The 22,722-nt window shown below is 53.1% G+C and overlaps 1 protein-coding gene and 1 pseudogene across 6 annotated transcripts in view; one reads left to right on the top strand and one right to left on the bottom strand.

Annotated features, from left to right (window-relative positions):
- Positions 1–22,722, bottom strand: part of ELF4 (E74 like ETS transcription factor 4) — a 41,866-nt gene that overhangs the window by 6,000 nt on the left and 13,144 nt on the right. For 2 of the 5 annotated variants that reach the window (XM_082717752.1, XM_082717753.1), the window contains exons 2-8: positions 8,119–8,241; positions 7,959–8,012; positions 3,763–3,934; positions 3,252–3,344; positions 1,722–1,913; positions 746–829; positions 477–669 (exon numbers count right to left, since the gene is read on the bottom strand). In XM_082717752.1, the coding sequence (XP_082573878.1) occupies positions 477–669; positions 746–829; positions 1,722–1,913; positions 3,252–3,344; positions 3,763–3,934; positions 7,959–7,976 (752 nt within the window). In that variant the 5' untranslated portion in view covers positions 7,977–8,012; positions 8,119–8,241. Of the gene's footprint in view, positions 1–476; positions 670–745; positions 830–1,721; positions 1,914–3,251; positions 3,345–3,762; positions 3,935–7,958; positions 8,242–22,722 lie in introns of those variants that run through there. The other 3 variants (XM_082717754.1, XM_082717755.1, XM_082717751.1) reach the window with 2 other exon arrangements.
- Positions 19,479–20,011, top strand: LOC309856481 (small ribosomal subunit protein uS17 pseudogene; annotated as a pseudogene). Its single transcript has one exon. The product of its transcript is annotated as a small ribosomal subunit protein uS17 pseudogene (transcript).

Below are 22,722 nucleotides of genomic sequence, written 5' to 3'. Positions count from 1 at the left end.
GGAAGGGGTAAAGCCAACTCTTGGACTTTGAAGGCTTTTATGAAATTTCTGAGGACCCCCCCCCAACTGCCGAGGATACGAAGGGCCATGAAAAGCCCTTTCAAATGCTAGCCCCACCCTGCTTTGGGGCAAAGGATCAGGGGGGAGTGAAGGATGGGCTGTTGGGGAACTCGGCGGTCTCCCAGCCCTGCCAGACCAATGACGGGTAACTCAGGTCTGCCTCCCTAGGCCTCTGGCCGGCAGAATGCCCTTTGTGGGGATGGGAGGCCCCAAAAGGCTCTTCTCTATAAAAAGAGAAAAAGCTAGGACGGAGCTGTAAGAGGGAGGGGACTGTGCCTCCCAGAAGGTGTCTGGGGACGGACTTAGAGGCAAGCAGCACCGAGCATCAGCAGACCCTAAAGCAGGAAGGACGTCTTGGAGGAGAAGAGCTTGGTGAAGCCCCCAGGGCAGGGACTCAGCGCCCCAGCAGCTCCTACCTCAGTGCCCGCCCCATCGTCTCGTAGTTCATGTCAGGCTTGTTCTTCTGCTTCCCCCACAGCTTGGACACAGCTTTGGAGTCCACCAGCTTAAAGATGCCCTTCTCTCGCTGGGTCCACTTGATGTACTTCGGGCAGGTGTTCCTGTCCTGCAGAAGCGCGAGGAGGAACTCCCACAGGTAGATGGTGCTGCCTGCAGAGGGCCAGGTGGTGAGGAGCCACCCGGGCAACCCGACCCCCTTCCCACCCGGCCTGACTCCCAGCCCTACCTTTGCCATCCTTTGATTTCTTCCGTATGGGGATGCTGGGGTCAGTGACTGGTGAGGTACTGCGGTTGCCCTTTGTCTTCCGGACTGTGAGGGGAAGGGGGGGGGAGCAGGATGAGGCCGATACCATACGGAGGGCTCCAGTGCAGGCTCCCGAGTGGGGTGCCACGGCGGATAACGAAAAACCAGGTCACTGGGGCCAGAGGCCCAGGATCCCTGTCTGCAACCCCAGCCTGCGCGTTCCTGCACCTGCCCAATATCCCGCCCTCTTGCTGGGGCCCCAGAGATGCACCAGAACTCTACTGCCCGGATGGCCGTAAGTGTAGTGCTGTCGAATGAGTCACCCTTCGATGAACCCAACCCGCCTGACCTGATTTTGGAAAGGAGAAGGCAGCCTAAAGGTGCAGCGGTCGTGCAGGTAAGCGTGAGACTGGGGTTTGGGTCACCACAGTGACAAAGCAGTATCGGGCAGTCCTTGCCTGAGTAAATCAATCACATTGGGGGCTTGGGAAAGCCCAAAGTTCTCTCGAACAAGCTCCACAAGGTCTGAGGAGGAAGATAAGCACACTGCACGAGGCATCTTTTACAGGCAGAGGGCCCCAGACGGCCAGGGACTGGCCAAGGGGTCAAGCCTGGTATCTGAACACCAGACTAGGATGCAACCCATTTGGGATCTTCAGCATTTCTGCATGAGTTTACACATAAGCTGGGCTGATAGGAGCAGCGTGGGAAACGTCATGGTTTGGGCAGGCCAACCAATGAGGCCAGGCTATACAGAAGGACTTTTCATCCATCCCTGTCACACCAAAGAGCGGTCCTCTAAATGTGTCTATGAGCCTTGACCCACTCACCTCGGACAGTCTCACCGACCTGCCCCCTCCTACTGCAGCCCCCTGAAGACAGACAGACATACACACACACACACACACACACACACACATACACACATACACACACATTCTCTCTCTCTCTCTCTTACTTCTCTTCTTTGATTTTCCAGTCTTCTTGGCACTTTCCTCTCTGGGGACCTTCTCCTCTAGACAGTGCCCCTCCTGGTCATCAGTGTCACCTGCCCCGTTCAGGGCATCAGGCTCAGAGACAGGAAACAGATAGTTGGGCAGAGGGGCAGCTGGAGCAGGGTCTGCGTCCGGAAGCATTTCGGAGGTGCTGACTGCAAAGAGAAAGGCCTGAGGTGCCTGAGGCCCAGTGCAGGGCAGGAGTGTGGTCTCCCGGCACGTCAGAGGATGGGGGGCTCCCGGGGAGGATGGAGGAGCTGGCCCCCACGGCCCCAGATACAGGATACACCTGAAAATGCCTCACGTGTCTCACACCACAAGGAGAGGAAACCTCTGCGGGGCTGTGGGCACGAGCTGGCCCCAATCACGGCTGCCGCATTTACAGCCCACTGCTGGGAGTGGGGAAGTTCCAGGCAACACCCAGGGTAAAGGGCCACCTTGATTTCGTCATTCACTTGTTTTACAATGGGAAGGCGCCTCAGGTATCATTTAGTCCAATTCCTCCACTTTCCCGATAAGGAAACTGAGATCCAGAGATGCCAGGGCACGTGTCCAAGGTCACACAGCAAGCTGGAGCCTGGCACGTGGAGGCATGCAGTAAGTATTTGTTGAAGCCTGAGTGCACGTTAGTGACAGGGAAAGAACAGAAGTGCTGGGACTCTTAACTGGCAGCTCTAGGCTTTCTTTCCCCCACGACGGGATCCCAGCACCTCCTCGGGAGGAGGAGGGGCCGGAAGTCCTCCTGTCCAAGAGTCAGGCAAAGGCCTGAGGGGGAGTTGGGCCAGGAGCCTGCCCTGGGGGCCTTCTCGGGAGGTGGAGGGGTGAGCTCCAAGCCTGGCACATTTCTAAGTCAGCCACACCCTGCATAGTCTTCCTGGGGGCCCTGGCAAGAGAGCAGAGGGGACCGAAGTCACCCTGGCAGATAGTACTCGGCCTTAAAAAGGAAGGAATTTCTGACATATGCTACAACATGGACAGACCCTGATGCCATGCTAAATGAAATAAGCCAGTCCCCAAAGACCACTACTGTGTGACTCCACTCCTGTCTCCTTTAAGGTCCCTATAGTAAGTAGTTCAATTCATAGCGACAAAGAGTAGAGTGGTGGCTGCCAGGGGATGAGGGGAGGGGAGAATAGGGAGTGAGTATTTAATGGGCACAGAGTTTCAGTTTTGCAGGATGGAAGGTTCTGGAGATGGATGATGGTGATGGCTGCCCAACAATACAAACGGACACTGAGGAATGGTGAAGGTAGTCAATTTTGTGTTATGTGTATTTTATCACAACTTAAAAATTGGAAAAGGAAACTCTGTCTACCGTTTTCCTGTCTCCAGTGCCCCCTGCCCCCGCACCATTCCTGCCCCAGCTCAAGAGCCTGTTTACGCAGCCATCAGTGGCTGTGGGCACGCATGCTTGCGAATCCAGTGCACAGAGGTGATATTTTCAAAGGGCATTTTTTGTTGCCTTGAGTTAAGGCACCAGGGTTCACACTTACAGATCTGCTTCTCATCCAGGATGTCGTTGGGAGCCTCGACATTGAGCAAGACTTCAGTGGCTGACATGCTTTGTGAGGTTGCTTCATTGTCATCTGGATCCAGGTTCCATGGTGTGGGGTGCGGGGTGAGCAGAAAACAAGTTCCCTCAGTGCTCAGGGCCGGGGCAGAGAGCTCATCAGGGTCAGCCCAGAGAATGAGCTGAGGGACTTGGAAGGGCTAGCGCACCGCCTACTGCAACTCCCCACCTTTTCTCTGCACTCACCCCAGCCAGTCCCCGCTCTACGCTTCCACGTCCCGCTCCATCTCAGAAGACCACGGATCCCCTGGGATGGTTTCCTCCTCTATGAGGTGGTACAACCTTTTGCTTGTCCTAACCACCCTATCTAATTCCCCACTCTGGGGCTCTGCCCTTGCTGCGTGGGGTCACTGAAAGCCACTGTGGGCTACTACAGTCCCTGAAGACAGAAGCCCTTTCTCTTCCACACTCCCCTGCCCAGGAATGAAACAAACCTGTCAGCAAAATACTGCCCTCCAGGATCTGATCCTGCGCCATGCACAAGGTCCCGTCTGTTATGATGCCATTGTGAACGTCGTCCAGCTCCAGTCCTGAGTACAGATGGAGTAATTCGGGGTAGGGCACCTGCTCCACGATCACAGCTGGGAACACTGAGGGGTCTTCCAGCTACGGACAAGATAGGGATCTGGTTTAAAGCTCACCTGCCTCTGCCAGGAAAAAAAAAAAAAAAATCCGGCCCTTCTTACAATTCTTCATTCTTGGAGCCCCCCGGGCTGTCCTTTGTATGGGATGACATTGCTCTGGGTCCAGCCTCACTAGGTGAGGCTTTGAGTAGCTTCCTGATGAACAGAGATGGGGTAGCTCTGCACCACCTGCACTCAATCAGGAGCAGACAGTTTTAATTGGTTGTAGTTCTGGGTTAATCCATGGCGAAGGTTAGCGCTCAGTCTATGAGAATGGTTAGGCTCCTTCGCAGGCCAGTGGCAAAGGATTAGTCAATGGTGAGGGTGAAGGGCTCAGCCTACAGTCAGAGCTCGGGATCCAAGATTAGGGGCTCTGACTGTGCACCTCTGAGGGTTCAGTCTCTGGCAATGAAGATGGAAGAACAGAGGCATTACAGAGGTGGGAGGTTGGGACCCAGCCCCTGTCTGGATGGGGAAGAGGGATCCAATTTCCAGCTTGATTCATTGGGTACACGGGGACACTGCTCATGTGGAGGAGGAGGAGGAGCAGGTTTTGTGGAGAAAGAGAAGGGGGACAGTGCCTGCATATGGTGGGTTTGAGGTACCTTTAAGATATTTAACATGGAGATACCTATCAATGAGTCAAAAATATGTGTCCAAGAGCTCAAAAGGGTGGACACAAAATCCCCTCGAGTGGATACAATGAGCAGGATGAGAATTTGACCCCTGGAGGGCATAGTTGTTCTCTAATCAAACAAAGCTAAATGAAAAAGAAGTGTGATTGGGGCGGCTGGGTGGCTTAGTCGGTTGGGTGTCCGACTCTTGATTTCAGCTTGGGTACTAACCTCAGGGTTGTGGGATAGGGCTCCTGTGTAGGGCTCTGTGCTCATGAGGTTATCTTCCTCTCCATCTCCCTCTCCCTCTGCTCCTCCCCCTGCTCGTGCTCTACTTTTTGAAGTAAATAAATAATTAATAAATAAATAAAAGCAAACTTCTTTCAAAAAAAGTACTATGGGCGCCTGGGTGGCTCTGTTGGTTAAACGGCTGCCTTCAGCTCCGTTCATGATTTCAGGATCCTGGGATTGGGCCCATGTCGGGCTCTCTGCTCAGTGACAAGCCTCCTTCTCTCTCTTTCCCTCTGCTGCTCTCCCTGCTTGTGCTCTCTCGCTCGTGCTCTCTCTTTCAAATAAATGAATAAAATCTTTTTTTAAAAAAGGACTGTGGTTGTAACTGTCTTTTAAAAAAAAAGGTTTATTTATTCATTTATTTGAGAGACAGAGAGACAGAGAGTGTGAGGCAGGGAGAGAGAAGCAGACTCCCTACTCAGCAGTCAGCCCAATGCAGGGCTTGATCCCAGGACCTCAGGATCATGACCTGAGCCAAAGGCAGACGCTTAACTGACTGAACCACCCAGGCACCCTGCAACTCTTTTTTTTAAATTTTGTATATGAAGAATTATAACAAATGTTTATAAGAATTCTATTTTGATTGCGGGACTTTGGGTGACTTTTTTCCCTTTCTTTCAAATTTTCTGTATTTTCCAAATTTTCTTTTATGTGGCTTTTAATTCTTTTTTCATGAAGAAGAAGGAGAATGTTCAGTTCTGCCTAATGCTCCTGAAGGATGCAGAAAAATAAAAATTGATTAAATGCCATTGGGTTCAGCCACTGAACAGTCACCCTGGCTGGAGGCCTTTCAGGGAACACAGGACGATGGATCTCAGAGAGGAAGGGCCGAGGCCATGGAGTTGAGAGCTGTCTGTCCAATATGGTGCCCACTAGGCATGGGTGACTATTTAAATGTGAATCTAAAATTTTTTCAAGATTAAAAGTCCAGTTCTTCAGTTGCGTTGGCCATAGTTCAAGTGCTCCATAGCCTCTTGTGACTAGTGGTCCTATACTGGACAGGACAAATACAGAACACTTCTAATATCTCAGGAAATTCCATTGGATTGTCCTGATCTAGAGCCAGATGTCCTGAATTTGAAACCAAGCTCTGCTACTTTAGCAGTGGGACCTTGGGCAAGCTACCTAATCTTGCTGGGCATCAGTTTCCTCATTTATAAAACGGGGGAGAGGGGTAAGTAAACAGATCAATGCACATAAAGCGTATAGAACGGGCCCAGTGTAGAGTCAGCTCTCATTGAGTGTTTGCGGTATCAGGGACTTCAAGGAGACTAGTAATGCTTTTATTGCTTAACCTGGATAGTGAGTTCATGGATGTTCATTTTATAATTATTCATATATAATGTATACATATACATAAATACATATGATTTATACACTTTTTTGTATTAAAGACACATCTTTTAATACAAATGGTTTCCTAAAAAAGGGAGAGAAAGGAGGTGAGCATGTAAGCACAGATGGTGGAGACTGTGCTGATGAACAGTAAGGAGTTAAGAAGATGGTCTTTTGAAGGAGGTAGGTAGAAGGGAGAGTGTTTTGGGGCTGGGGAGGCCTGAAGATGTTCTGGGTTGAGGAGAAATGTCTGGAAGGTCTGAAGGATTTAAGGGAGAGACACTAGAGGTGACCAACAGTTTGAGGTCTTGGAGGCAGGAGAGACGAGATTAAGTACAGGTAGGAGATACCACTGGAAGGAAGAAGGACATTTCCTTGTCCCGGGTCAGCAGAGGGAAGGAAACAGGAACAGTGATGTCATCAGTAAAAGGGAGAAGGGAGGTACACAGAGGGTGTCCCTAGCTCTGAGTTTCTCTGTGAATTGGAGCAGAAGCTGTCTGCTGAGGGTGGAGAGGCAGGTGTGGGATCATGGGATCAGGAGGGAAGAAGAGCCCCCCTAAAGAACAGTGACAGTTGCTGAGCAGACCAGAAAAGGCAAAAAAAAAAAAAAATGACTAGTAGTATCGAGAACCCCAGTGTGGTTAAATTCTTCTCCCCTTCTCTTCCCATGGTGCCTTCCGCCAGGCTTGGCACACCACAGGTGTTGGGTAAGAGAGCAACTTTAGGTGAAGACCCAGCGGCATAGAAAGTACAATGTGCCCAGAGCCCACTAGGGGGCAGCCTTGGGTAGGCCACTAGAGGTCAGATAAAGTTTTCTGTCCCCATGAGGATTCAGCACAGAGAGCATTAGTATTAGGCTGGGTATCTTTACAAATAATCCAACTGGATCTCCTCTTGGTGAAGGTGGGAAGACGGCAGCCAGATAGGGTAGGGACAGGACTTGCCCACGTGATACTGTGGCAGCCCAACTGGGATCAGAAATCAGGACTCCTGACTCTTAATCTTTTGGGCCTTCTACCGTAGTTGGTTGCCTCTTCTCCAGTTTGTGGAAGGACAGGAGTGGAGGGTCACAGTGGGTGTGCCAAGACACCATCCAGTGGGTACAGCCAAGTGCACGGAAAACATGCTCTCTCAGCCCCAGTACAGAGCAAGATATGGAACGGCACGGCCCCAAGTGCTGCAAATCTGTCCTCCTTTTCACCTCCCCCCACCAGAGAACTGCATTTCCATATCTGCATCCTCAGATTGAGGCTGAAAAGATGGTTCTGGAAGGGCCCATCAACCAGGCTAGAGACATGAGTCTGAAGGAGCCAGGGATTGGTCTTTGCCCTAGGGGGCCACCTGGGAGAGCTGATGCTCACTATGTGGCTGTCCCAGCAACTTTCTCACTGTGACACTGCAGGTGACGGGAAGGGGGTAGACATGTGCATGAGGGTCCGTGTGTACCTCTGCGTTCAGCCCGCATTGCTCACCGCCTGACAGCCTAGACACTGTGTTTTGCAGCCGTATGGCTGGCTTGGTGACAGCAGGTACCCCGTGAATGCACATGGAATGACCGCCCAGGGACTACTGACTGGCCGCACGAGGGACGAGCAGGTGCACTGTTTGGCTGGCACAGAAACCCAATGGCCTGGACCTAGTAGGTACTTGATCAGTACTTGCCGGAGGGCTAGTAGGGGGGTGCTGCCTAGCTTGCTCTCTGCCGGCCTGTCTGTGTCTGTCTGATCATCCGCCTGGCCGACCGGGCTGTGTTCTCTGGGGCCATACCTGGTGGATATCATCCATCCCGTTGCTTGCAAACTCAAAGATCAGGTCACTGGGCTGCAAGGTAATGGCCATACTGTCTTCTCAGAGAGCTGACAGCAGGACTCACAGGGCCCTCTGGAGCTGCGGGGGTGTTCTTGACCAGGAGATGCTATTCAGGTACCTTGGAACTTAGAGCCTCTATCCCGAGCCACAGTAAAATAAGGGGTGTAGAGAGCTGGAGTAGGCGGTGGCCTATGCCAGGTTCAAGGCTGCATGCTAAGGCTGGGCCAACCACGGGAGTCACCTAGGGAGAAGGGAGAGACAGGGGCAATGAGTAAGGCACTTTCCTGGATGTCTAGCCAACAGCCAGACTGCCAACAGGGGAGAATGATGGGAGAAGAAAGGAAGCAGGTTAAAAAAAGGGGGGGGGCAGGAAAAGGAGGAAGTTAACTGAGTTGCGTCCGGTGGGAAGTGGCCAAGCCTCGGTGTGGGTCTGTCAGGTGTGGGTCTGTCAATATCGTCCGCACCTGAGCTGGCTGTGAAGACACACAGCCTCCTTCTGTGTTTTCTCTTGCCTCCTCAGAGGTGATAGATAGAGGGACTCTGGGCTCTCTCCACCCTGAAGATTAATCCCCAGGGTGTGGCCACAGGGGAAATCAGGGCACTCCATCCGTCCCTATAGATGGGACAGTAGCATGAAGAATTCTTAAAATTCCCTTGGCTCAGAAAGAATCTTGTGGGGGAGGCTGTGGGTTAGGGACACATGGGGGTACCAGGTGCTCTTCCAGACCCTGCCTGGCTCCCTCTACCTTGGAACTGGTGGCCGCTTAGCTTCGAAAGGCAGAGTCTGTAGAGGAAGAAGCGTCTCACTGTGGGGTGTTATGCCAGCAGGGCCAGCGCAGGTCTGACCCTTCTCCAGGGGTGGGGACTCTCAGAATTGGTCACGCCCCCCAGAGAGCCCTGAGACAGAGGGACTGGTGGGTCATAGGCTTTGGGCATTTATCGCCACCCGGCCACCACTGCCCCCCCCCCCCCCCCCCCCGCTGGAGAGGATGGCTTCTGTGCCTTGTGTGGGTTCACGCTCTTGCCTGAGCTTTGCTTTCAGTTTCAAGACTGAACTGTCACCCTGGGAACTTGAGAGGAGCCTCAGCTCCGGGAGGGGCCCACAGAGCCTTCCTCATCCTCCAGGGCTGGCTCAGGCACCCCCCAACCTTTTCCAGGAAATCTGTCTGCTGCAGCCCACACATCTCCCCTGTCCCCCGTGAGGCACTGATAGCGTGCCCCCTAGACACCTGCCGGGGCGCCGGGGGCCTCCAGCTGTTTGCTGTGGCCGACCAGTGCCTACCTCCCGAAGCCTAGCTCCCACCCCTACGGCCCTCCTGCCAGCCTGCTCTACTCCTCTCCTCTCGATCACGGGGCCTGCCACCTACAGGTACCACAGCTTTGGCCCTTAGGGTTGTTCTTAATGGTATCCTCGTGTGTGTGGACATAGGGTGGGTCTACAAACAGCCCGGCGCAACCACGAATGCCTGAAGAACTCGGTCCACGCACCATAGCAGGAGCGACACATTTGACTCCTATCTCCTTGACACACCTTCCCTCCAGGTCTGGCAGTGCCAGGGTGGCAAAGCCTTCTTCTCCTGGCCCAGAAAGAAATGAGGAACTTCAGAGAGGGGGAAAAGGGGAGGAAAGGGAGGAGGACCACGGGTGACCTCTCTGATGACCGCTCTCCCCCACAGGAGACACCCAGGCCTCTCCCACTTCCTTTCCGTTAGCCCACAGGGCTGGCTCCGCCTGCTCCCCACCCCCACCCTCACCCCCGCACCTTTCCACCGGCCCCCCAACGCAAAACTTCAAGAAGTCGCTCCACTCAACCTGTCGGGTCTGAGTTTCCCTTTGGGTGAATGAGACAGCCCTGCTAGGACGAAGAGGAGGCCCTGGGGAAAACTCGGTCTGGCCCGAGTCCCACCCCTCCCACCCCACCCCACCCTACCCCCACCAGGCCCTGCCTATGACCCGGTCTCCGGTGGCCCGCCTGAGAAGCCTCCCAGGGCCATTTATGCTTGGAAGGTCTGTCTCCTCTAGCCAAAGCGCCCCTAGGCCCGCATTCCGCAGCTCCCCGCCCTCCCTCAGGCCGGCTGTCTGCCCCCAGGAAGCATTCTCATACTAATCAAATGAAAGGGATCACTTTCACCTAATCCCACTTTGTCTAAACACGAAACTCTGGTGTCTGCCCCCTCTCCCCCCAACGACGTCATTCCGAGGCAGCCCTTCCCTCCAGGTTTGCTCATCTCCCGCTTGTTTTCACAGATCAGCACTTCACGCTGGCGAGTTCACTGGTGCTCTCTGCCTACGGACCTTCCGTGCACCTTCCTGACCTCCCCCATGAGGCAGTGGCTCCCTTGAAGGCAAGGACGACTATGCTGGTCATCAGCAAAGCGTTAGCACCCCACACCGTGCTTCGCCTGTAGCAGACACTCGATTTATGTTCGCAGAACAAACACATGAATGAACTAATAAACGAACGAACGAACGAATGAATGAATGTTACTGGTCAGTCAGTACCGGTGAGGTGTATTTTCTGGGCAAGAAGTATAATCCATGTGGGGCACTTGCATGGCTCAGTCAGTTAGGCATCTGACTCTTGATTTCAGCGCAGGTCACTATCTCAGGGCTGTGAGGTTGAGTCCTGCCCGCAGGCTCCGTGCTCAGCAGGGAATCTGCTTTAACATTCCCTCTCTCCCTCTCCCTCTGCCTCTCCCCCTCCTTCCCTCTCTAAAAAACATATATCCATGTAGACATGGGTTGTGGGGTGGGTGTTGTGTGCACTCTGTGTGTGTGTGTGTGTGTGTGTGTTACAGCTGTGTAGTTCTGCACTGTAATTTACCATGGGAGTTGTCACTGTGGGTGTGCAAACACACCACAGATTTACTTGCGTGCAGGGTGTGCTCGTGTGCCCCAAGCATGGGGATGTGTGCACGAGAGCCTGTGTGTGTCAAAGGGCTGCCCTGGTCGGGCCAGCAGCGCCACAAAACTCCATCTTGGGCTCCTCCTCCTCCACGCCTGCCTTCGTGAGGAGGAGGAGGAGGACAGAGCCAAGCTGGTGCTGGCTCCAGCAAGCTGCAGTGAGGGGGGCTGGGACAGGCTGCCACTGTTGCTTCCCACTACCCGGGCCACCAAAAAGCCAAAATCCTATGCTTCCTGGAAAGAAAAATGCACCAGCCACAGAATATGGAGGTGGTGGAGGAGAAAAGGCAGCCCCGCACCGTACTGGGTGGAAGCCTTGGCCATAGGTGCAGAGAGCTTTGCAATAGCAGAAGAGACTAATCCGACTGCATTCTTTCAAGTGTCCACACATCTAAGCATCTAAATTCAGGACCTGGTTGGTGCGGGTTCTGCCGACTCAGGGTTGGGGGCATTGCGAGACTGCTGCACCCAGGACCCAAGGCTGAGCCTGGTGTCCTGTTCTGTCCAAACCTCCAGCCTCCAGATAGGGGTTAGGAAGTAGCCATCCTGTTTTTGGCCAAGGCTAAGAAAACTCCCATCCAAGCCCCACCATGGAACCTTCCAGTCCAGAAAGTTTGCCCCTCCCCCCTCAGATGTTTGAGGATTTGAAAGTGAGAGGTGGGGAGAGGCTCATTTGCATGTTCACTCACTCTCCCCAGCAGAGGAGTGAACTACCCCCCAACTAAGTCCCTCAAAATAACCTCCCTCTCCCAGGAACCTGAAACCAAAAAAACCACCACCACAGAAGGCCCGCCCTGCTGGAGGCCAGAGAGGCCCACACCAGGGGCACTCCTCCCTAGTGTCCTCACAGACATGCTGAGACACAGCTTCAGTGGCCTAGAGCCCCGGACACCGCCTTGATGGTGAGCAGGGTGCTAGGTGGGTACACACAGACACTGGGTTCAAGTCACAGACGTGCCTGGGAAGTTCCCCACCCGCCCCATCCCTGTACAGATCACAGCTGGCTCCAGTCAGAGTCGGCTCCCAGGGTGGCAAGAGCTCCACTCCCTTCACTCCCCTGGAGGCCACAGCAGGATCCCTGGCTCCCAGGGCCTGTCCTACTTGCACTGAAAGCACAGTGTCTGGAGAGCAGATGGCCCCTGACACCGTGTGTGAGCGACTGCGTGCCACAGGAGGGAGCAAGCAAGCGACTGCAAATGCACACCTCGGGCTCCCTGTGGTTCTGACTGCATTTCAAAACCAAAATAGCCAAATAGAAGTGGTTTGGGCTGCTCCTGCGTCATCACAGCTGGGCCCCCTTCAGATGTACAGACCCTTTCTGGGGCTGTCACTGGCGCACGTCAGGCGGTGTCCAGCACCCACCCAACTGGACTCCTCTGCATAGAGGAAGCAGCCCCTATGTGAAAGCCACATCCACGGTCTCTGTGGAGCGAGTTTAAATCTACACCCGGTCAGCTGAGCCAGTGGCTCTCACAGAATTGCTAGTAACACCCGGGGCATTTCCACGCACGCCAGGAAACATGGGGGCTGATGGTCAGCCAGGCCACAAAGCAGAGTTCTCCTTCTCCAGTTCCTCATCCTCTCAGAGCCAGCCCTCACTCCTGAAATACCCAGTCCTCCATGAAACCTTTCTGGAATTCTCTGGAAAGGAAGTGACAATTTCCTCCATGCCATTTCCCACTCTCTCAACGCCCCTCCCCCACAACCACAAACAAAATGGAAACTACCCCAGGAACAGCTGTACCCTCTACTTAAAAACAGCCCCTCCTCTGGCTAATAGTCATCCAGAAGCAAATTTGCATGCTGTTCCACGTGACCAGTGGGCTGTATTTAAGAGCCAGAGGGCCAGAGCCAGGGGTCCAGGCTGTAGCCACGGACTGAGCAGAAGTAATCCACCGTGGGACTCCCCCACAGCCTTGACTCTGACCAGCGAGCAGAGCCCTCCTCCTTGAGCAGACGCCCAGTGAAGGGGCCCCAGCCACAACTATTTTGTCAGCTCCTTCTCCTCTATTCCTTTCTTTTCACCATCCCCTCCATTTGAGATGAAATCAGGAAGGGGGAGGAAAAAAATAAAGGTTTTGCAAGGCCCGTTGGTTGGGGTTTCTCTTTGCTTATTTACAAGAAACCCAGTTTCCTTCCTTGGCCCTGGGTCACTGCCTGCCTCCATTGTAGGGCTTGCCACAGCTCCGATGGCGAGGGAGGCCCAGAGCTCATCTCAAACTGCCCTCGTCCTTTTGCAGCCCTCTACCTTCCCAGGCCCTGAGCTGTCCCAGCGGAGGGGGCGATTAGGGTTGCAGGAGGGGGCATCCCCCTTACCCTTTCTCCAGGAGACCCTAAGCTCGCCCCACTGTGGGCGCTGTCCAGGTTGCAGGGAGGAGGAAGGAAGCCCCCTCTCTCCTGGCTGTATCCCAACCAGCTGTGAGACCCTGGAAAAGTCAGCCATCTTTCTGGGCTGTGGTTTCTGTCATCCTTACAGTGGGGGAGGGCGGAGGGTTAAGCCAGCTTTAGCAGATGCTCACTGGGGAGTCTCGGGTGAATGAAGACGGTGGTGGGAAAGCACTCTGGAAATTAAAAATCACTCATCCATAAGATGAGTTTCAGGTGACCTCCCAGAGAGCAAAGGGGGCCTAGGGCCCCCGTGAAGCCCCCGGAAGTCCCCCGTTGGCTCCAGAACATAGACGGGGTGGGGCTGGCGGCTTCCAGTTGCTGGTGTAGTAGAGGCTGGCTCCTGGCAGGGGCTGCCCCCCCCCCCCGCAGAGAGGGACAGGCTGCTTTGCTTGGAGAGGGGCTCCCAGTCCCCAGTCCTCGTCACCTTCACCCCACCCCAGCCCTTGAGGTTGTGGTTATGTGGCAAGAGCTCTACAGAAGCCCCAGCAGGGGAGGAGGGTCGGGGTGGGGGGGTGGGGGGAAGGGTTACTGACAAAGTGAACCTATTTCCCCAGCTGACTCCCAGGGGCCTTGCCTGAGAAAGCCCAAAGAGCACCCCCTGGAGGTGCTTGCGGCCACCACATCCTCATCTCTACTGCTCCAGGGACCTGCCCACAGAGTCACAAAGCTCTTCTGGGAAGAGGAAGCCAGATCAATACAAGAACATGCTACAGAAAAGAAGGCAAAGCCTAGTCCAGAGCAGCTACTGAACCCCAGTATGGTGGGCCGCCAGCTACAGCTTAGGAGGGGACCCCAGAAGTTATGCAGATCATAAGGGCATGATCCTCTCCGTGAGAAGATCCAGTTTTGCCTTGGGGTTTGGCAGGTGACCTTCTTCCTCTGTGAAACGGGGACATCCTCCCTAGCTCAAAGGGGTGTCGTGCAAGGCCAGTGAGTTAATGCACGTGAAAACTCGCTGTTAGTCTCAGACACGTTTTTCAATTTCCTGGTCTGATTTGCGTCCTTTTGACTACACTCACTCGTCAAATATTCAGCATCTCTTTACCTGGATGGACAGGAAGACAGGGACATGGAGATAACGGGGTGAGACGAAGGCGAGGGAGGACATGACCAACAACCATAAACCTCATGGGACAGAGAGGAAACCAGCTTGGCTATGGGGGAGAGAGACTGGCTGGGAGGTCAGGGAAATCCGCTGGGTAAGTGCAGAGGCCCAAGATCCACCAGGTGGTGGAATTTGAACTTAACATAGACAGCTACTTGGAGTTCCTGGAGATTCTAGACCAAGGGAGGGGCCTAAGGCAAGCAGTTCTTTAGGCAGATCCGTTTGGTCTGAGTGTATGAGTGGAGTAGGTGGAAGGAGACCCGGTGGGGCAGCTGGAACCCAGGAGGAGAGGCCCAGAGCCACCCAAGGGAATCAAATGGCAGAGTATAGGGTAATACAGTCATTGTAGGGACCCCAAGATGTGGAAACTGCTCTTACTGTAAAGACTGCTAAAAGATAAGAAGTGATGGAAACAGGAAATACAGCAAGAAGATGAGCTCACCTTGGACCACTCTGAATTTGGGATTATCTTGAAAAACCCAGGTGAAAAAAAGAAGACCTGGAGATTCATTTTGCCCCCCACCCCCCCCACACACACCATCAGCAGGAAGGACCTCTACAGGCCTTTAGTGGTCAAAGGAGCAGGCCTGGCCAGTGAGGCTGCCATCCCAGATACAAGACTGTGGCAGAAAGTGGCATGTGATGAATGAAAGGTGGCCTCAAACGGTACACCCCCACCCTTGCCCCCAGGAAGGCCTGCTTGCTTCCATGGGGGGGGTGTAACAGAAATACTGATCAGGGGGCACCTGGGTGGCTCAGTGGGGTGAGACTCTGCCTTTGGTCAGGTCATAATCTCAGGGTCCTGGGATCGAGTCCGTTATTGGGCTCTCTGCTTAGCGGGGAGCCTGCTTCCCTCTCTCTCTGCCTACTTGTAATCTCTCTCTCTCTGTGTCAAATAAATAAAAAAAAAATCTTTAAAATAAAAAAAAAGGAAACACTGACCAGAGACTAATTAAATTCATTAGTGGGCTTTTTAGAAGCTGGGCTAATCTGTGACTTGGCACCAACAGGATATTAAGTCAGATAACTTTTATTGAAGGGACAGTGTTCTTTGTCAAGGCCCCTGCCAGCCCGTGTCCTAGAAACTGATGCGGAGGCTCTTTGCTCAGGTCTGGGAATCCCCCAGACGGCAGGGGCTGGGCTGGGTTCGCTGCCTGCCTGGGTGCCCCTTCCAAATGTCCACCCCCAACGCCCGCCCCACCACTACTGGCCACTTCCCAGGCCAACAAAAGCAAAGGACCATCCAGTGTTGCCTGCACACAGGGGAGCGTGCAGGACAGAGGTGGAAAAACAGCCCATCAGGGTGTGGGCAGCTTCAGCTCTGATGTCACCACGGACTCCTGGGGTTCCTCCTTCCCCCTCACCCACACTACTCAAAGCCTCTTCCTGACTCAGAATCCCAGGATATCAAAGTTAAAAGGGACCTGAAAGATCAGGGCATTTATCCGTCCTATCATCCAACTGCAAACACCAAGCTCCCAAGGGAGGAAAAATGACTTGCCCAAGTTCACACAGCCAGTTGCTATGACTCCCAGGTGACCTTTCTTCTTCCCCTCTTCATTGTCTCTCGGTGTCCTCAATACAGCCAACCCTTTCCTCTGGTGAGAACAGACAGCAGCCAAAGACCCAGGGCTGGCAAATAACAATGAAGCCACACATGTGCAGAACACATTTAACTTTTGCAGCAACTTCCCCACCTCCGTGCCTTTGTTCACACCATGCCCTAGGCCTGCTGTGCCCTTCCCCAATTTCTGCAGCTCCAATTCCCACACAGTGGTCAAGATCTGAAGCAAATGTCACCTCCTTTTCACAGCCTTACCTGCTTCCTCCCCAACAAGTATATTCTCTCCCCCTCCTCCAGACACCTTCGATTTACTTCTTAGTTACTGAAGTACAGGTTGGCCAACTAGGGCTTGCATGCCAAATCCAGCCCACTGTCTGTTTTGGATGGCCCATGAGCTAAGAATGGCTTTTACATTTTTTAATGATTAGGACAAAAAAATAAACAGACGAATAATATTTCATGCCACATGAGAATTATTCGAAGTTCAAATTTCAGTGTCCACAAATAAAGTTTTATTGGAGTGCAGCTACGCTCATTCGTTTTCCTATCATCTCTGACTGCTTTTGCATTGTAAGTTGAGTTGTGACAGAGTCCCTATGGGCCACAAAGCCTAAAATATTTACAGTCCATTCGCAGGAAAAGTTTACTGGCTCCTGGACTAAAGGCTTCACTCCCCTCCAGTGTGAATGGATGGATTAAGCTCATTTCTGAGAAGAACGTCATGGAGCACTCAGGAGCACCAGGAAGGATGCGTGGAACCACAAACACAAACTCGGCAGATTTTCATCAGAAAGAAAATCCTGACCGGGCTCTGCCCATGCTGGGACCTTGAGCAAGTCATTTCAGCTTTGTGGGCCTCAGTTTCCTCCGCTGCCCAGTGAGGGGGTTGGACTGGATGGTCTAAGGCCCTTTCTAGCCCTGTGAGTCACAAGTCAGCAATTTATTGCATTTCCAACTCACACAGTTCTGAGCAGACACAGTCCTGATGATCTTCTCTCAGAGTTAAGAGCTTACAGAAGGCTCCCCTGCCCAACTGTGGTTTTCCGTTGCCATTGTGGGCCCCCCTCACCCCATACTCACCTGCCCCTCCCCACCCTTCCCTTCTCGCTGACCTGTCTGCCCTTCTTTCTGAAGTCCTCTCCCATCAAAATAGAGATGGCTTCCTCTGAGAGCCATCCCCCCTCCCCAGCCCCTCTGACCTGGTGGGCCAGAAGCATCCATTTTTGTGGGGGCGGAGCCAAGGGAAAGAAGGGTGCTCAGCTCTCCCCAGCCTCCCAGGACCCACGCAGACAAGCAGTCAAGTAGGGGATAGGGCCAGCTCTCACCGCACCCCTGCTCTGCCAGAGGAAACAGCCCCTCTCTGCCACTTCCTGTCCCAGGGGTTTCAGCAGTTTCCCCTTCAGGGCCTGCAGGCCCTCCTGCCCCGCCCCTGCCCCACACAGGTCAGAGAGTGCAGAGAGGGGAGGGGCCCTGCGGGGGAGGGGGGAGGATCCCTCACAGGAAGGCTGAGGAGACAGCTGTCTACACAAGGGGACGCCCCAACAGCTCCACTGCCAGCTTGCCTGGGCTGGGGGACTTGGGACTGGGAGGGAGCTGGGGCTGTCTCCGCCAAACCCTCTCCTGTTAGAGGATGAGGAGAAGTGGGTTTATCAACCTTACTTAGCTATCGCCTTGAGGAGGCGGGTGCAGAATGAGCCTGGCCTTCCAGGACTGGATGAAAAGACTGGACTGTGTGCTCAGGGCAATGTCCACCTGGGCTGAGGATGAGCCCCGGGTGGCTCAGGATGGAGGGATGGACTGTGGCAAGAGCCTGGGAGAAAGCAGGCCAACTGTAAGGGTTAACTGGGAGGGGCAGGTGACACTGAAAGCAACTTGACAATTTTGCATAATTTTGTCCTCAGCACCAATGGACAGAGACAACAATGGAGAGCAAAGTATTACAGTACATGTGGGTCAAGGGTAGCGGCATTTTCTGGGTGATGGAACAGGAAGCTATCACATTCCAGAGCTGCTAGTGATTCGGTGTCGTGACTTGTACTTGTAAATACCTCCCAGTTGCCCTTGCAAGGTTGGAGCTCCTAGCACTGGGGCTATGTGCCCGACAGGGATCCTGCAGGCATGTGACCATCTCTGCCAGGCCTTCCCAAGGCAAAGGGTCAGAGGAGCAGTAGAAGCCTGAGGCCCTGGACCTCTGCCTAGCTGCCGGTCCTCCTGAGGACAGGTTACAATTACATGGTAATAGTTCTAGAAGCCCTGATGCCTGGGATGGGGTCCTAGGAGTGGAAAGACACAATCTTTCTGGTCCCCCCTATGGTAATATTGTTCCGTGAGGTCCAAGCAGCAGTAGGAAAAGCTAAGAGAACCCCTAGACATGATGGTACTGGGTGAGCCAACAAAAAATGGATGGGAAGATGGTCTTGATACCTCTCAGTTCTAGAGGTAATCCTCTTGCGACTTAGGCCGAGAGCCCTGCTCGGGCACGCCTCCTGTCTCAAGAACAGAGTCTCTCTTTTCCCCATCCCCTCGCCCTCCACACACCCCTCCCAGGGCAAATAGGACCCAGTGCCCCAGTGATAGGGCCCCACACAGGCCTGCTTCTTCAGCCCTGCAATTTGGAGTAAATACTGCAAATCCACAGCTGGCATGGGGGACACCAAGAAGGCCTTGGAGACAACATCTGGATATGCACCTGGGATTCTGCCAGCCCCTCCCTACATCTGGAGTGCAAACCCAGGCCCAGGGTTTGGTTACAAGCCCGACTCAAAGCTGGTGGCACGTGTTTGGAAAGAGCATCTAGTCTGGGTGGAGGGGGTGGAAGCACTTGAGATCAGTGCCAGCTCAGGGCAAGTGCTTGTGGGGCTGGCACAGATCTGAGCTAGTGCTGGGCCTGGGATGGTGGGTGTGGCCACTGTGGCCTCACCATGGGCCCGTTGGGGGAGGAGCAGAGGGGTGTGGGTATTGTGTAAATGTGGGTAAGATTTTCTTTTGCGCCCTCTGATAGCACTTCAAGTTGTTCCCTCTGCATCTGGAGAAAGGGGCCAAACTGTAAAAATTACAGGGTGGGGGCGCCTGGGTGGCTCAGTGGTTGAAGCCTCTGCCTTCGGCTCGGGTCATGATCTCGGGGTCCCAGGATGGAGCCCAGCATAGGGCTCTCTGCTCAGTGGAGAGCCTGCTTCCCCTCCCCCTCTCTGCCTACTTGTGAACTTTGTCTGTCAAATAAATAAATAAAATCTTAAAAAAAAATTACAGGGTGGTGCGCAGGGAAGGTGGCTGGGATTTATACCTGCTGGGGACAAGCTGTGGAGTCGGTGTGCCAAGCACTTCATCTAGGCTATCTCCTTTAATTCTTACAACATCCTTACAAAGTAGCTAGTCACTGGCAGAGCTGGGGACAGAACCCAGGTTTATTTCCAACTACTATGCTCTCTGAACTTTGTTTTCAGTGAAATCTCTTTTGGTAATAATCCTGTTTTAATAGTTCCGTTTTAAAAACAGCAGAAGTGAGGCTCAGAAAAGATTAGGTAACATGACCAAGGTCATACCGCCCGTCCAGAATGGAAGCAGACCTTTTCTCAGGCGGCGGAGAAGATGGCGGATGTTCGAACAGAGGGGTGCCTACCAAAAGCGGCTGGCTGTCTTTCAAAACAAGAAGAGGGTCCTGCTTGGAGAAACTGGCAAGAACAAACTCAAGTCCTGCGATATTACAAAAACATTGGTCTGGGCTTCAAGATGCCCAAGGAGGCCACTAAGAGCGACTATGCTGGTAAGAAATGACCCTTTCCTGTTAATGTCTCCACCTGACCAAGATGAAAATGAGATGCAGAGGACCACTGTCATCCACCAAGACTACTCCCATTACATCCGAAAGTGCAGCTGCTGTGAGAGATGCCACAAGAACGTGTCTGTACACCAGTGCCCCACTTCAGGGACCTCCAGACTGGTGATACTGTTCCAGTGGGTGAGTGTCAGCCCTTGCGCAAGACTGTGCTCTTCAACGTGCTGAAGGTCAGCAAGGCTGCCGGCTCCAAGAAGCTACTCCAGAAGTTCTAAGACTAGACATCTGCCCATACCTCTGGACAAAATTTATTTTCCTAGTTAATAAATAAATAAATAAATAAATGAGGCAGAACTCAAACCCAGGCTGTGTGCCTTCGATATCAAAGTCTAGGCCTTCCCCACGGCCCCATGCTGGTGACCATTTGCTCAGATCCCTAGCTCAGTGCTCGCTCACAACACACAACTTTGAAGGTTCAGAACCTCTGTGATGCTCCTTCAACAAAAGCTTCCCAGGTCTGTGACCCATCCCCTCCTTTACGGCCTCAATCCCAATCAAAGCTCCATCGAAGAAGTGATCCCTAACATTCTGGGCTAAGTCTGCACCAAAATGGTGACAAAGCTGAGCCAGCTATGAAGGAAGGGGAAGTGGAATGGGAGGCTTCCAGCTCTACTGATGAAGGACGCTGACTCTATTCCACTTCAAGGGGCCTACCATTTCCAGAGAGTTCCTGGATCCAGACCTGGGGTGGCCATGTCATGGCCCTGCCCCATAAATATACACTTGCTCTCAGTTTACACATAATGTTAGTCTGGGTTCTTATCTCTCGGGGTACTGATTCACATGTTTATTCAAATATTTATGGAATGTCAGCCCTGAGCACCTCATAGATGGCAGGCCCATGGCCAGGGGCTTATCGCCAGGCCCACCCTATTCTTCTCAAGGTAGACTGAGGTAGATTCTCTTCCTAAGTTCCCGGTAAGCTGGGTTATCCCATCTACCTAACCGATTGCTGGGTTTTTTTCTCCCCAAAATATAACTGTACCAAATATCTCTTATTTGGCCTAGAGGTTGGCAGAAAATGGGGAGTGACTGGTTAATGGGTACAGAGTCTCTTTATGGAGTGATGACAACATTCTATAATGCATTGTAGTGACGGAAGTAAAATTCTGTGAATATACTGAAGCCAATGAACTGTATACTTTGAGTATATAACTTAATTGTATGGCAATGAATTAAATTGAATTATACTGCTATTCATTATTATTTTTATTTTTTTATTTGGGGGGGCAGGGGCAGAGGGAGAGAGAGAATCCTTAAGCAGGCTCCACACCCAGCGCAGAGCCTGATACAGGGCTCGATCTCAACGACCCTGAGATCATGACCTCAGATGAAATCAAGAGTCGGACCCTTAACCAAGTGAGCCACCCAGACGCCCCTAACTAAACCGTTATTTAAAACAAACAAACAAACAAACAAAAATGAGGCCCAGAGAGAGGCAGCAGCTCACTCAAGGCCACATGCAAGTTGACAGAGCAGTTCAGGCCACACTCCAGATGTCCAATTTCTGATTTTGAGGATCTCTTCTATCAGCCTCCCCATGGCCCTAAGCAAGGATAAATGCTGAGGCTGAGCGAGTGTGCAAAGCAGGGCCACCTGCATGCATGCGGGCTGGTGGTTGGGCCTAAAGCAACACGGTAGGCAGTGGAAAATGCTATAGACCAGGGGCTTCAATTTAGGTCTGCCATGAGCATCACCAAGTGCCCCTCTTTGGATCCCAGTGTCCCCGTCTGAAAAGTCAAGCAGTTGAGTCTGGTGTTCCCTTGCGAAAGGCCACATGAGCTCCAACCCTCTGAGGTCCTTTTTTTTTTTTTTTAAGATTTTATTTATTTATTTAACAGAGAGAGAGATCACAAGTAGGCAGAGAGGCAGGCAAAGAGAGAGGAGGAAGCAGGCTCCCTGCTGAGCAGAGTGCCTGATGCAGGACTCGATCCTAGGACCCCAAGATCATGACCTGAGCCAAAGGCAGAGGCTTAACCCACTGAGCCATCCAGGTACCGCAAGACCCCCTGAGGTTTTAATTAGAAAGTCCTCCAAGGTGGAACAAAAAGGTGTGTCAAATATGTGCTGCTTCTCAGAGGGCTACAGGAGGTTCTAGACATAATTGGGCGTTCCAATCGTTGCTCCTCACTGATAGTGACGACCAGGACTTTCCTGTAAGAGTCAAATTCTCTTGGACAATTCCACTACTAAGTTTCCCCAAGGTCTGGCACGTGGGGAGCTCAGTCCTGATTTCCCCCCACCAGCAGTGTTCAGGGATAGAAGAACCCATAATAGAGACCCATTTATCATGTCCTTTGGCAATGTGGAGTACCAGGTTCTCCGCCTGGTGCCCAGGCAGCCCCACCTTGTGTTGAACTTGCCTCCTTGGTGGAGGGAGTGATTGCTAATGGCCACTGGTCTAACCCCCGCTGGACAGGATGTTTCCACATCAAGCCCCACTTCCTGCCGCTAGCCCTGGGCTCCGGTTCCCCCCTTCTCCTGCCATCTGGTCGCCTGCCCTCTGCCCCCTCCCCTTGCTGGGTGTTTACAGGCTGTCTTATCAGCATGGGGAATCTGGGCCTCACCCAGCTGGCTGCCCTGCCCCGCCCAGCCCAGACAGCCTCCCCAGGGCCCTACCTGCTGTGGTTTCATCACTATAGGCACTATAATCTGGAACCCCCCTTTCACCCCTAGCCGGCAGGGGGTGTGGATGAAGGCTTGCTGCCTGCCAGAGTGAAACCTGAATATTCATAGCGCTTTATCCGCCTTGCCCCAGCTGGGGGAGGGCATGCATTCTTTGTACATTGTCATCATCTCTATCTGCAGGCTATGGGGACAGGAATGAGGTGCTTGGGTCACTGAGAAGGATAACTTTGGCCTGGAGGCCTTGACGGCTCTTCTGTTCTCAACCACCAAGAGATGAGCAGCGGCAAGGCTAGGCTCT

The sequence above is a fragment of the Mustela nivalis genome, assembly GCF_964662115.1.
Source record: "Mustela nivalis genome assembly, chromosome: X".
Lineage (NCBI taxonomy): Eukaryota > Metazoa > Chordata > Mammalia > Carnivora > Mustelidae > Mustela > Mustela nivalis.
This window is presented reverse-complemented; position numbering and strand designations above follow the sequence as displayed.